This window comes from Hippoglossus stenolepis, chromosome 1 (assembly GCF_022539355.2).
Source record: "Hippoglossus stenolepis isolate QCI-W04-F060 chromosome 1, HSTE1.2, whole genome shotgun sequence".
NCBI classification, from domain to species: domain Eukaryota; kingdom Metazoa; phylum Chordata; class Actinopteri; order Pleuronectiformes; family Pleuronectidae; genus Hippoglossus; species Hippoglossus stenolepis.
In genome coordinates, this window is record NC_061483.1 from 25,190,805 (window position 1) to 25,203,709 (window position 12,905).

Below are 12,905 nucleotides of genomic sequence, written 5' to 3' on the forward strand. Positions count from 1 at the left end.
AAACTGGAGATATAGTGAGGCCTGTCATCCATTTAGATGCAACACAGGACCTTGCTCATATATGTCCATGTTACTTAACTTGAAGTGGCTATTGTTTTTATCTTATTGTTATCCAATCACACACTATGTAACCATTGTTGTGAAAATGAGCCTCTCAAATCCATATGTCACATCAGGACACCTAAATGCTGCCACCTTGAGGCTATATCTGTTATATACCACCTGTTTGTTTTCTTGTTGTGCTGCACTTACTATATCAATTAAGTTATTATTATAATTACTATTTGAGAAAGTATGAATACATTTGTGTGTTCCTTCTAAAAACACTGTGACCGGCAGTAACATGCACTGTAACTGCCGGTCACAGTGGATATAGACCCCCTACCCCATGAGGTGTAAGGGCTTTATCCAACCTATAGAGCTTAACAGGGGATTTCACAACCTACTGAGCTCCATAAAAGCCACAAAACTAAGTCAAGTTGCGTCCCTTTGAACTGAATATATTTAGATGTTGATCATATTAGTTTTTCTTTTGTGGAGAAATCGTCAAAAATCTGCGGGACTTTTACTTTGTTTGAGACCCCGACAGGTACAGTTGCAATGATCTCTGGAGGTCTGAGGCCCGGGGCTGAGGAGGTGGAGGGCCATGCAGCTTGTGATGCTGTGAGAGAAGTAGACAGTAAACAAAACCGTCCATAGAAGAGCCCCTGACAGTTTTGATTATCCCTGTAATTACAGGCTGCTTTCATCACTTCACAGAGCAGAGCACAGAGGCATTATTTGGACGCCACACATTACCTCAGCCCTGGCAGACAGCGCTCGGCATCCATCACAATCCAACAATTAGCACTGAGAGGAGAAAGGGAAAAAAATGCACATTAAAAATGAAGTGAATATCAGTGACCACCCAAGAGTCCAAATACAGTGAGTCACCCTCTAACAAGTGCTCACTGTACCAACATGACCCCCCCTGTGCCAGAGAATGTTGTGCTTGTCCACTTGCATTTGTTAAGTGCCTATTAAAGTCCCCATGAAGGCAGCCGGCGGGCCCACCTACCTCGACCATCCCGGTGGAATCCATTCTCGCACTGCACTCATGTGGAAATAAGCCTGTTTACCACCAACGGGTCACACATGCTAATGAGCGTCTGTTTGTTTTCTACTGTGCTCATGCAGGAGGAAGGGAATTTAGTGGGGAAATAATAGATGATATGCAGACAACAGCACGGTGGCTTTGCAGCACTAATGATGAAAAACATACAACAGAGAATTAATGGATATGAAATCAGAACAGGAAATGTGCTCTGACATTTTGATGTAGCTGTAGCTTTTGAAGAAGGCTGATCATGCAGAAATACAGAATGGTGTCGGGCCGGTTTGAACTTACCCTAGTTGTGGGTCAAGGATCGGCTGATAGAGTGACACTGGACCACCATCCCCCCAAAGGTTTGTACAAGACACAAGTCTTACAAGACACTTATGATTTTGTGTAGCATTATACTTGTCTACTCCATAAACTGTGGACACTGTATTGAGTCTCTGGTCTATCTTGATGACAGACCAGTCTATTCTCATAAGTGACTTTTCACTCTTCTCCCACACTGACATGTATGTTAAGATAGTAGTTAGGTAAGATAAGATGAGACGAGACAAGATGAGATCAGATAAGATAAAACGCAGGTGAACATGTGAAATTATAAAAATTAAGTGAAAAAAATAAAATTAAATGCAGAGAATATGTTCACACTATACATCTTTCACTACAGATGGGATATTATGGGTACAGAAAAGTACCTGAGTGCAGTGGCACAGGATGATTGCACAGATCTTCATTTTGAGAACCAGCAAACGATGTATCTTGATAACTCTAGGTTACAAATGTAATATGTCCTATGATAGCTAAATTCATCACAACCCCACAAATAGATGTGAGGCCTTGCATGGAATATTTCTGTAGAGTAAGACTTAAGGAAAAGTGAACTCTTTTAAGTCAACTGTATTTGTGTATAATTTGTCTTAAATATGGTCACACATCTATCTTAGTTACAGTTCTGAACAAATAATATAGTTTTACTCATAACGCACAAATCATGAATACATCATTTCAACATTCACAAAAGATAAAGTGTGTGAACCCCGCAGCTAATGACATAGACAAAAGGTAACTGGAGTCATGGAGTCAGCAAACAGTCAGGGAAACAAGTTTGGAGGTGTGAATACAAATTTTAAAAAACTGACATTTTGAGCAGAAGCATCTGCTGATGTAAAATATTTGCCTAAAGCTTTAGAAAGAGTTCCACAATGATCTTGATGAGTTGAACTCCCCAAAAGTTTAGTATGTCAGCGGCACCTGAGGTAAAATGCAAATACTGTTTGGTTCAAATTCAGACCAGCACTGTTTACCCAGTTATCGAACCAGAAAATCCAATTTGTGAAGAAATCATGATGGATTGCTGGTTTACAAACAACCTGAAGCTAAACTGAATGGCTGGCTTGAATTTGTATCAAACAGTTTAAGTATGAGTATGAGGAGTTGGAAATGAAAAACAAAGGATGAAGTGTGTATTCATTGTGACATAGCCTCATGTACACACAAAATATGTTTTGCCATTGTTCAGTTTATCTATTTATTTTTACTTTACTCAATTAATTATATCTCGTTACTGAATGGCATCTTTGCTGGCAACATGGGTCACCTGGTTTTCAAGTCAATAAAACATACAGAATAAAACAAAAGTCCACAGTTAGACAAACTGTCTAGATGGAGGACGATTTAGTCCTGTGGGTTTACTCTTATGATGACTCCAAAGGCACAATTTAAATTGATGAGTGTGGTGACAGTTAAAGGCTTAAAGGAATCATTGGAGATGGAATCAATAAATCATGGTGCATGGAGCATGGTGTCCATGGCAGGGCACCATAATAAAATCACTGCACAGCTGAAGATCACTTTGACCCTCCACAATAAATCTACAGGAACATGCTATGGACTGATGGAACTAAGGACGACTTGACATCCCAATGGGATACATCAAGACTTGGGGCTGCTTTGCTGCCCATGAAGGAGACCGTGATGCATCCCTGACTCATCAGTTCTGCTAGAACTTGCTTTTTATCCCATATGAACCCCAGTAACCCTGATTAAGTATGGAGGATTAATGATTTATTAAGATATCACCAACTGTAATGTTTGAATTTAAGATTATAAATATTTGTTTGTCAGTCAAATAACCATATTACTTTAATCAATTATTTATAAATCAACCCAAACCATTCCTAAGGCCATAGATGTGGTTTGAGTGTCGGCCAGGGTTGACTCATGAACGTTGTTCCTTTCAGCTTTTTTCTCCAGCTTACAACATCATAACAAAGAAAGGTTCCGCCGGTGGGACATCCCCAGCTTTCAGTTTTCAAGGCAGCGACAAAAGGTACAAAAGGTCCACTAATCACCCGATGCCTCAGTTGCTGGTGCATTAGTCACAAGACTGCAAAATGATGTGATGTGGGAAAAGTCTCAGAACTTGTGATGACACATGGTCTTTAAATGGTGGAATGAGCTCCCCAATGACATCAGGACAGCAGAAGTCTACACATCTAAAAACACATCTCTTCCCACTATACCTTGAATAAAAAAAAAGAAAAAAGAAAAGTTTAAACTAATACATTTAGTAGAACTCATATGGCACTTACTTTTAGCACTTTTTAGTTTGGCTTTCTTGAAGAAAATTGCACTTTCTTGATTCTTGTTGTTCTGGGTTTGTACCCTCATGGTTGAATGCACTTATTGTAAGTCGCTTTGGATAAAAGCGTCAGCTAAATGAAATGTAATGTAATGTAACATGGGCAACAAAGAAAAAGAGAAACAATGTAAACCCTCAACAGTGTTGACTAAGGTTATGTCATTGGGACATTGGCTCGAAAACACTATACAAAGTGTCAAAAAACAACTGACAATGAGCTTCATTCACTACAAGGCTCATGAATTACAGCATATGGTGTCTTTAAGGATCACTAGGTATAAATAACAGCTCTGCCAATGTTTGTAGGAGTCAGAGAAACAATACAAAATTCAGGTAGTGGATTACACTTTTTGTGAGTGATTTTAAGCCACAATATGTGCTGTATACTCACTTAGATCGTTGAATAATGCGTAAAAAAGCGTATTATTATTAAATACAATTTCAACTTCTCCTTGGGTGCAACAGGGATATTTAAATGACGGAAAGGTCTCTGTCCGGAACGAAAGATTTGTGTTGTTCGTTCGAGGCCGACTGGTGAATGTGGCGACCCAACCGGATGTTACCAATTTAGTCATCCGGGCAGCTGAGAGGACGTTTAGCATTGTAGCTAATGCTGTCAAAATAGACAAAATCGTAGTATTTTATGAATCTTTTCACATAGTGGATCCAAAACTTTGAAGAGTAACAATGATTAAGGCCATTTTGATATTTAACAACCACGGGAAACCGAGGCTGATTCGATTCTATCAGTATTTTGTGAGTATGTTTGGGGCTGATCGTCACAACATTAGCATGTTTGTATATACAGCTGTCTTTACTCCCTCGTTTGACAGTGTTAGTAGACATGTCACATGATTTCACCAACATATAACACACGAGTCGTTTTTACACTGTAGAGATGCGTTGTTACTATTTGCCTGTGATCTCTAAATCTCAGATTTGAGCTCATTGTCGTAGCTTGTAACTGCTTTGTTTTCTTTTGGTGCCATAAGGTCCCTATGTAACTTGTGCTACTTTATCAGTCAGCTCGATGGGGGCCGTGCCTGCAGGTGGGATATTAACCAGAGTGTGCCACATGTGTCCTGCAGGCAGAGGACATGCAGCAGCAGATCATTCGAGAGACTTTCCATCTGGTTTCGAAGAGAGACGATAATGTCTGTAACTTCCTGGAGGGTGGAAGGCAAGTAGCACTGTTTCCCAGTGGTGGGAGGAAACATTCACTTCATGTATCTGTACTTAAAAATAAATATTTTCAGGATATATTCAATTTGACTTCACTACATACAGAAGCAAATATCTGTGTTTTCCACTCCACGACATACCCATAAGGCGTTATGTTACATGTGTGTTGTTTTCAGGTAATATTAGACCATGTCTCCATCAATGAGAGGAAAGAGATGCATTAATGTTGTAGAGGCTACTGCAGAGATTTAGCCATTAATTATTATGACAATGCAAATGTATTCAGTAGCATCATTCTGTATTAATATGACAGAGTCTGTATTATTCTTATATTTAACTAAATATACTCTAGGCACAGTTACTGATGTAGTTGACCATCACATCAGGAAATAGGCTACACTCTGCAAGTTATTCTACTTTTGATACTGTAAGTGTATTTAAAAGCAAGTACTTCCTTTCCTTTACTCAAATAGAAAAGTTAATGCTGTACTTTTACTGGAGTACATTTGTGTCTATTTACTTGATCTTTCACAAGTAAAATACTGCTTGATGCAAATCTGTATTAAAACACAATGACATGTGAAGAACAGAGCAGATATTTGGTCCTTCTGAGCATTTAAAAAGTGCCTTGGATGTGCTTGTTCAATGCACAGCTGCAGAAAAGCTGCAGCTGAACTTCATTATGTTCCAATTTTTTTAAAATGGAAAGACAGAAGTAATGTGATTGATATAAGAATGTGTACATTTGGAGACATTCACGTTTATATTGGCAGGGCCATATAGGCGGACCTGTAATTTCAGTTATGATATGTTATGACATCTTGACAGAACTTTAACGACTGTAAACACAGAGTCAGTTTTTTTTTTTCTTTACTAACATCAATGCCAGGACAGAAGCTGACATATCTTGGCATCAAAGCAGAGCCAGGGGCAGACTGAAGATGCAGTATCACTTTTTTAACCATTAGATGGAGGCAAACACACATACCATTTCTCTGATCAGCTACTTCACACGATAATGATAAACCTGTCTGTTAATACAGTTACATAATACACAAGATGCATTTATTAGTTTTACAAGTGGGATTTTCTTGGAATGTAACATTTATATCCATTTTCAGTCTCATCGGTGGCTCCGACTACAAGCTGATCTACCGACACTATGCGACTCTCTACTTTGTCTTCTGTGTGGACTCATCTGAGAGCGAGCTCGGCATTCTGGACCTGATCCAGGTCGCCTTCTGCTTTATTTAACTGCTCCTTAAGTATATTGAATATGTGGTTTTTGAGGTAAAACCTCCCTTTTTCCACAGCACCCCTTTGTTCCATCATACAAATATGCCCAAGTAGAAAAGAACACGCTGTCTCTCTCTTGAACTACTACACAAACTGCTTTCCACTACATGATGCTGTATTTAATTCATCTTGAGAAAGACGATTCATTGACCCCTTTACTTTCGTACTTTTAATTGCTGGTGTAATTTGGAAATGAAAATATTTCTCCTGTTCAATTGAAATCTTTTTGAATGTAAAACTTGTCAACTAACAAAATATAAAGGAGGAAACCCCAATATCACAAACGCAGGCTGTACACACAGCTCAGCAAAGATATCTTAATGCCTTAACCTTTTCCTTAAACATCTCTCCTACATTGTTTTGATCAGTGTACTCACTTAACACTTTTGAACCAAGCACATTAACCTTTATCAAACCTAAATGTTTGTTCTGATCCACCTGTATGGCCTTAACCTTAACTTTTTCATTAGTACTGGAATCATATCTCAAATCACTCTTTCTGTAGTTTGATGTTTAGTGTGAAGCACAAGTCATTGCAACAGAAGATAATCTATATTCCTGAGGCGATCCAATATTTGTTATGCCCTCCAATGTAATTATAATCTCCAATTATAATCTTCCCAATATGACCCTTTTTAATTACATGTGTAGGTTCACTCTTCTCTACGTGTTGCTGTTTGTTTTATAAGTGATGACTTAACAAATCCTCTTCGCTGCAGGTGTTTGTGGAAACGCTGGATAAATGCTTTGAAAACGTCTGTGAGCTGGACCTCATATTCCACATGGACAAGGTGAGTGGCAGTGAAGGAAGCCTTTTCAATCGTGTTTCCTCGGCACAGTGCTATTTTGTGTAGAACTGTGGTGATCAGTAGAGTAATTGACAAGTAGTTTGATAGCGACCAATGGTTTCAGTTATCTTAAAAAATACCAAAGGTTTTCAGCTTCTCTGAATAGAGGATGTGATTTTTCACCCCTTTTACTTTGTCACATATTTGTCATGCTTTTTTAAATAATATTTTAGAGAATTAGCAGCCACTCTAGTATCGTGCATGCCACATTGACTTTGATCTACTGAACTATGGCCCCTTTCCAGTCTCAGAACAACATTCACTGTTATTTCTACAGAACTACAAAATGTCTGCATGTGATTAATTTGCTGTCAATGCAGAATCAACACTTCATGTTCACAATAGAAGTATCAAAATTCAGTTTTTTACTGTGCAGGAGCTATTGGAAGTGGTGACGTAACTGTGGTTAACTGAGGACAATTATTCATCCAGTTCTGCTGTTTCTTTGCCAGTGACTGTTTTAAAATTTGAGGAAGTGATCTAGTGATCTCATATATGTTTTCGGTCTACCTTCTGATTCAGACTTAGGTCAGACACTTACTGTAAGCCTGTACCTTGAGGTTACTAGCATCCATGAGACTAAAAACATTAAGGGCGTTGTGCTCTAGATCTGTTATATGCATCCAAAAATGAAAAACCTCACGTTGAGAAAGTTACATACTTTTGTGTGCTCCAATCCCAGCACAGAAATATAATGTAAATGCTTTTACCATTCATATTCAACAAAAGGTTCACGAGTGTAATTTAATATGTATTCATTATTTTATGAATGACCTATAGGGAAACATATCCTGAGGTATGCAGTGCAGTGGTGTTTTTACGTCTCTTCCATGCACCCAGCTGCTTCTCAGGAGCAGCTGCATTGCTATAAATGGTCCAGTTCTCTTTGGTGTGTGGGGAGAGGATTTGTACTCATACCGTAAGTCAAACCAGGCTCCTGACACGATGATGTAGAGCGATTCTGCAGCTCCGAAATGTTTGACCTCAGAAGTGAAAATGTCTGTGCCTGGGAGCTGCATCTTGTTTAAACGTGGGGACCTGCTCTAGAAATGGTAAAAAGAAAAACATTAGAGTTCAAGGTTACCATTTTTTCGGATGATGGATTCGAAAAATGCATTTAAATTCTGCCCAGGCTCCTTTTAGAATGAAGCTGTGCATTGTTCAGGCAACAACAAGGCCTCCTTTCTCTCCCAGGAACTTGGAGCTGAGCTTGAAGTGTTGCTGGAGTCTAATCAGAAACATCTTCGGCCATCTTGATTGAATTTTCCCAGCAGGAAATTGATGTCATGTGGTGCAGTGGGGTTTTGCCTGAGGAATGTTCCCAAGATGAAACTTGGAAAAACTTGTGCACGGATGAGAACATGTTGCTCTTTCAAAGCCTTGCTAGCCGGACAACACTGACATGCATCATAAATGTGTAATTTAGATACATGTGAAGGGATTTAAAACAAACTTTGTATTATTAACCTGTTATGCACAGATGAACAAATCAAGAAACTTAGGCTGCTGTTACAGATATTATCCAATTGTTTCTCTGCCAGATGAAAATCAGGAATGAAGCTTGACTTAAAGCTTCAAAGCTTTTGCAGGGAACTCTTTCCCGTTTATCATCCTTAACCACAAATAAGGTCTGCTGTGCAAGACCGTCTCATGTTCCCCAAAATGTTTTCCACCCACAGGAATTCACAAATCTAAACTCAAGACTGAAACTGAAGACTGTCTCCCAATGAGCCGTCAGTGGCAGCTACTTTCCAGAGAGAACTGGACTCTTTTATACCTCTGTCATGTCTTTGGTAAAACAAAAACACACAAGAGCTGAGAGGTTAAACAAGACACGATTGATCAACTGAAAACTAACATAGTTACATCTGGCTGCCATGTGGCGCAGCCAGTGTGTGTTGTCTAATCCATGTTTTATTATTGAATTTTCATCAAAATCACAAAGTGACGTTGCAGTGTCATCTTAGATATTAAGTGACAGCGAGCATGCACAGAGACTGTCATTTTTTTTTTACAAGCTTCGTATTAACCACTGTGTTGGGTTTGTCTGCAGGTCCATTATATCTTGCAGGAAGTGGTGATGGGAGGCATGGTGCTGGAGACCAACATGAACGAGATTGTGGCTCAGGTGGAGCTGCAGAACCGCATGGAGAAGTCTGAGGTCAGTGGATTACCACATTTAACACCCATGCCAGTGATTTTGTTTTGCCCAGTTCAGCTCATAAATTTTAAGTCGTGTAGTTTTCCACTATTAAAGATAATTTTCCAAAGCTCAGGTTGAAGGGAGAGCTATGTGTTTCCCAGCCTTAGCGACCAGTCACTATTGAAATCAACTTGCAGACCTGAACCTTAACAAACTAAACACATTAAACACAAACAGACCTTCTTTGTCCACATCTCAGATTCGGTCAGAAATTCAAATGTGTCGGTAGAACCAGTGAGACCAGTCTCATTATATTAAGGAAACAATTGACCAATCAGAGCTTAGTAGGCTCAGTCGCTAAGAATGGGGGAGTCACCTTTCCACATAACTAAATAAGTTAAGTAGCTAGATTAATTGGAATAGCAAAATAAGGATACTCTGATCATAAAGTTGGTAATGTTAAACTTACAGTAACTAATGAAGCCTTGAGCCTCGAGCAGACATGAGGAGCAGTGACAGAGGTCTGGTCAGCTCACCTCGTTCAAACATCGCATCCATGTTTTTTTCATTGTCAAACTTGTAGTTTTAAGTTGACTCATGTGACATCACATTTCACACAGCTCTGTCTGAAGCTGTAGAAGGTTTTAAACAGTGTCTTTCTCATATGCAGGAGTACGCCCCCTTTAAAGATCTCTTTAAATCAACATATTTCTTAGCTACAGCTACCACAGCTTCCCTGTCAACTGAAAGTTAGGACTGCAGGACAGATACTGTGCGTCACTCATACTGACTAATTAACCTTCCTCCACATGAACACAATTTCAAACTGAATAATTGAAATGAAACAAAAGGGCAAATCAGACTTTCTGTCTTTCAGTCACTGTTACCTTAGTTGGACTGATCAGATGTAGACTGTGAACCTGCTCTCCTCTTCAGCTTCGAATTAACCTTCACCACAGGAAACCGCAAGAGCTGCTTAACTAACACAGTGAAAATGGAAAGTTGTGACGAAAATTAGAATAGAATTGTACAATGACACATTTAACATAACGTCTTTATTATGAGGAATTTTCCATTTTTTTCATCACATGTTCCACTTAAACAATGTTCCAAAACCAACAAATACCGTTTCCAGACATGACCTGCAGATAAAGTCCAGATAATCTGGACTGGACTTTAAAGCAGTTTGCTTTTCACACATGAACAACGCAACGGGAGGTTTTCTGCACAGATGCGATCACAACATCTACAACACATTATTCAGGCGATAGGTGGAGCAGTCGGGTGCAGCAGGCAGAGGCAAGAAGTAACATAGATCACATGATTTTCTTTACAACACACAGACACCGGTGTCTTCTCTTATCACCACGAACTTCCTCCGTGTCTTCTACGTGTATGACACTGTTTTTTCAGCAAGAGATATTTCTTTTCTTTTTGTGTGTTTTTCATTTGTGCATCTGTTGCGTGTTATAAGCGTCATCAACCCCCCACTCGCTCGCATTGAATCCAATGTCACTCTGACACGTGCGCTCACACTTCCCTCTCCTCCGGGGAAAGTGTGGAGAATCTCTGGAGTTCAGTGTGTGTTTAAAGCAGCTAAGCAAACCTGAGCCCAATTTCCATCTCTGACACAGCACTTTGGAGATAGGTCTGGCTCTGCAGAGCTACTGTTGTCTTTATGCCAAAACCTTTTTGTGTCTGTTGTTGTGTAATGCAGGCTGGGGTCCGGACGGTTCTTGTTTTGATGCGTTCAAGTGCTTGTGGGAGGCTCCTACAGTGGATATGAAATTTGAGAATAGATTGTGTAAAAGCATCACATTGATAAATGTGAAATAAACACAGTGAAAAACACAAAAAGTCAAACACAGATGTTGTGGAAAAAGAAATGTGACTTTGATTCTTTCTGAGATTAAAGGACTAGTTTGACATTTTGCAAAAAACTCTTATCTTGCTGTCCTTTTTAGAAAGTAAGATAAAAGCATTAATCCACTCTAATGCCTGTATGCTACACCTGAAGATACAGCTAGGAGACGATTAGTTTAAAGGGGAAACGTTTGGCCTGGCTCTGTCCCAAGGTAAGTGTCAGATTTAAGTTTTATAGCGGGCCATGGATCTGACTATTTCTTGGCCGGGAACAGCGACTACCTGGAATGTTGTCGCCACCCTCTGGACAGAGCTGGGTCAGTTGTTTACTCACGCTCCCATGACTTGGATTCTTTCCAAAAATCAAGTGGTATGCATTAAAACACTGTTGGTGTCTACTTTCATCAGGATTCTTTATAGACAACAACTGTCATCAGAATAATGTAGACGCTCCCTTTAATCACATGAGACTTCCACCCACTGTATCTTTATTTTCTGTGTGTTTCGTTTCGGGCAGGGAGGTCTATCAGCCGCTCCAGCTCGCGCCGTTTCTGCTGTGAAGAACATGAACCTGCCGGAGATTCCCCGCAACATCAACATCGGAGACATCAATATCAAAGTCCCGAGCCTCTCCCCGTTCTGAGAAGCATCCCAGCTGAGCTCTGCAGGGCCGATGTACTACTGATGTCTCCATTTCTCTGCTGTCCCCGTCCGCCCAGCTCTGTAGCTAAGACTGAGAAAACAGATTTTATATATGTACTTCAGAACCACAGCAGCTCACTCTCCCCCTCATTCCAGTCTTTTCATGTACAAGAGATAAGCTGCGGATTGCTTTTGAGTTCTGCTGTATGCAAATATAGTTACAAAGGATTTGTACAATGATGTAAAATTTGTCTCTATAAAGCCACAAGAAGAATTAATATAAGTATCTTTACACTTTCTGTTATTCTGTGTGTGTGTGTGTGTGTGTGTGTGTGTTGTGTAGCTGTCCTGTTGATTTCCTGCTCTCTCCAAAAGAAAAATGACCATAGATCCCGTGTGTATTTTCCTGCACAACTCTTCCAGATCCCTGACATTCATCACCGGTTGCTCTGTTCTGAAAACATTCCCTCCTGTCTGAAGGAATGAGCACAGTTCACTGTAATATGACCCTTTGGCTTCTGCATCGGGCTATAATTACTTAAACACATCTTTATCTTCTGTTCCAGGCGGGTGTTCATGCCAGCTGGGATTAGACTCCTGTGCTTGGCTGCTGTCACAATTTATTTTCCCTTCTCTGTAATATATTGTGTATGTGGACATCCTTGTGATTTGTGAATAATGCGGTTGTTCCCCTGGGTGCAGCTTGTGCTCACTATGGCAAATGTAAAAGCTGTGTGATTGAGGTCATGATACGAGCTTGCAAACATCTGTTCAGAGATGTGACAAACTTATGTTGACCAATCTTGCAGCGTGATTATGTCTCATGGTTTTATTTAGTGGTTTGATAGAATCAGACTCGTATCCGAGCCATAGTCTGCTGGTAGATAAACCATAAAATCCTGTCAAGCCTCCAGAGGAAGGAAATATGTCTCCATGTTAAAGACGCTCCCTGCCAAGAAATTAAAATGAATGAAAATACACAGTGGCTTTGCTTTCTTGTTCACAAACTCAGTCACAGCAAACATTTTCTCACATATCCCCACACCAGCTGAGTCACCGTGGTCAGCCAGCATCATACGGAACTCTCATCAAACTGCTCAGTCCACTCTGTACCTTTTGAGGATCGTATGAATTCTGTCTGTTCAACCACAATGTGTTCGCAGGCTAGTTGATACAGCCTCATTCTTTCAT

The 12,905-nt window shown here is 39.9% G+C and overlaps 1 protein-coding gene across 1 annotated transcript; it reads left to right on the plus strand.

Moving 5' to 3' along the window:
* Positions 1–4,265: 4,265 nt before the first annotated feature.
* LOC118105013 (AP-3 complex subunit sigma-2) lies at positions 4,266–12,694 on the plus strand. The gene is made up of 6 exons (XM_035152384.1): positions 4,266–4,496; positions 4,829–4,920; positions 6,044–6,155; positions 6,938–7,009; positions 9,120–9,227; positions 11,590–12,694. Exons 1-6 carry the CDS (start codon positions 4,428–4,430, stop codon positions 11,713–11,715), a joined length of 579 nt encoding a protein of 192 aa, XP_035008275.1. The 5' UTR covers positions 4,266–4,427; the 3' UTR covers positions 11,716–12,694.
* Positions 12,695–12,905: the final 211 nt, after the last annotated feature.